Below are 2,113 nucleotides of genomic sequence, written 5' to 3'. Positions count from 1 at the left end.
TTATACGTGTACGAAAAGATATTACATATATATCCATTTCTTCATATTTTTATATGTGAAGATTTATTTAGTTATGATGTCAAATTTCTCCAGAAAAATACAAATCGTGTAACATTGTAAATTATGACACTATATGTGTATATATAAATTGATTGAATACCGTTTTGACATATGATCGGCCCGACATAGGACCATACGGCAAAGAGCATATGATTTTTTGCTAAAAATACACACATTAACACACAGAAAGACACACATACGCATACATACTTGCAAAAGGACACACATACATCATGTATAAACATAAATAACATAAACATTTACATATATATATTTACATATATGATATAATATATATCATGCACATACACATACACATACATTGTTTTATGACATGAAATTCAGAAGAGAATATATTTCAAATAACTACATTGGCACTGAAAATGATGAGCATGCATGGAATTTCATGCATAAGTGGAATAACAACAAGTAGAATATAATCCCCAAAAGTATTATAACACCAATTATCAATGTACAAAGAGCATAGTACAACAATATCATGCAAGATACATAGATTCTTCAAATTTACGAAATGATTGTTAACCATGTACTTGGTGATTTTAATTATAAAAAATTAATAAAAATCACCGTTTACACCAATATTGTAGTTTTGTATAAGAAGGAATGCTATTAATTAATTAGAATTGTTACAGAAAATTAGAAAAATAAATAAGATAAAAGCTTAGTTAATCAGAAGGACAAATCCATGAATCCTCGTTACCTGGAAGTTGATCACCATCACTTCTTGATGAAACGACAACGTTCTGAGAATTACCCCTTTCCCCCTCAAGATTCATCAAAGTTTCATCTTGACCCCTCCATCTTTTCAATGACGTCGAAGATGAACTTGCAAACGCATTTGGTGGTTCCGATCGATGATTCTCACCTTCTATTACACTGCTTTGCTGAGGAAGCCTTGTTTGTGAAAGAGATTGAAATTGAAACATCTGCCTTTGCAAATTTGATAAATTCAGGGGCTGTTTTGTAAACAGGTGACTTTCAGCAGGGGGTAATTGGAAATTACTCGTCGTTGCAGTTGTGGAATTCAAATATGTAGGCTGTTGTTGTAGCTGAATTTTCTGCGCCGACGGCCGTATAGGATTCAGCGGCGCAAGTCCACCACCGTAAAGATCGATCCGGCGAGAAAAAGGAGACGACGACGAGGAGGTGGAGAAAGGGGCGGCGGGGATACCGGTGAATTCTTGAACCATTTGTCGGAAATTAGTGGTGTCGGTGGTGAGTACGGTGGTGGGCGCTCGCCGGGAAGCTCGTGTACGCTTCTTGGGGTTCTTCGTTGTTACATGACCTACTTTTTCAGTTTCAGTATCCGGGTTTATATTATCATCCACCGGTGTCGGATTAAGATAGGGATCTTGCTGAGAATCAAGATTATACATCGAATTCTGGTTTCTGGACCAGAGAGAATCAAGATTGTACATCGGATTAGTGTTTGGGTTTAAGGGTTGTGAAAACGAAGACGGATCAAAGAAGGTGGACGGTGGTTGTGGTTGGTGGTGCGACGACGACGATGATGATGGCGGTGGTTGTTGAAACATCGGCATGTGGTTAAACTGTGTAGGAGGAGGATTTAAAAACACAGATTCCGTCCTTGAATCATACACCTCATCACAACCACCACCACCTACTCCGCCGTCGCCACAGCCGCTAGATGATTGCAAGCTGCCACTGTTACCGGAATCCATGGCGTGAAAACTGATGAGATCAAATATGGAAGGAGGCTAAAGGCTATTAGATTGTCTCTCTCACTTTTATTTGTACATGAGAAAAGTAAGGCAAGTGCTTTTACCAGACTTAAAGTTGATTGAACCAGAGCAATGTACAGATTGTAATGCGTGTTATACAAGTACATACAGAACTGTGTGTTGCAGACATACGAAGTGTTTCATGTATACAAAATAAAAAAAAAGGTTCTTTTCATAATCTTTGTTGGGTGTATGGGATCTATGAGGAACCCAAAATGAAAAGCGGTAAACCATAATTTTAGGGCTACTCATTAAAATAATAAATATTGGTATATCATAATCATAAAATA

At 37.2% G+C, this 2,113-nt stretch overlaps 1 protein-coding gene across 1 annotated transcript; it reads right to left on the bottom strand.

Annotated features, from left to right (window-relative positions):
* Nucleotides 1–488: 488 nt before the first annotated feature.
* On the bottom strand, nt 489–1,818 carry LOC145118878 (uncharacterized). The gene has a single exon (XM_079054541.1). It carries the CDS (start codon nt 1,761–1,763, stop codon nt 747–749), a length of 1,017 nt encoding a protein of 338 aa, XP_078910667.1. The 5' UTR covers nt 1,764–1,818; the 3' UTR covers nt 489–746.
* Nucleotides 1,819–2,113: the final 295 nt, after the last annotated feature.

Source organism: Lactuca virosa, chromosome 6, assembly GCF_052849685.1.
Source record: "Lactuca virosa cultivar CGN04683 chromosome 6, Lactuca_virosa_CGN04683_v6, whole genome shotgun sequence".
Taxonomy (NCBI): Eukaryota; Viridiplantae; Streptophyta; class Magnoliopsida; order Asterales; family Asteraceae; genus Lactuca; species Lactuca virosa.
This window is presented reverse-complemented; position numbering and strand designations above follow the sequence as displayed.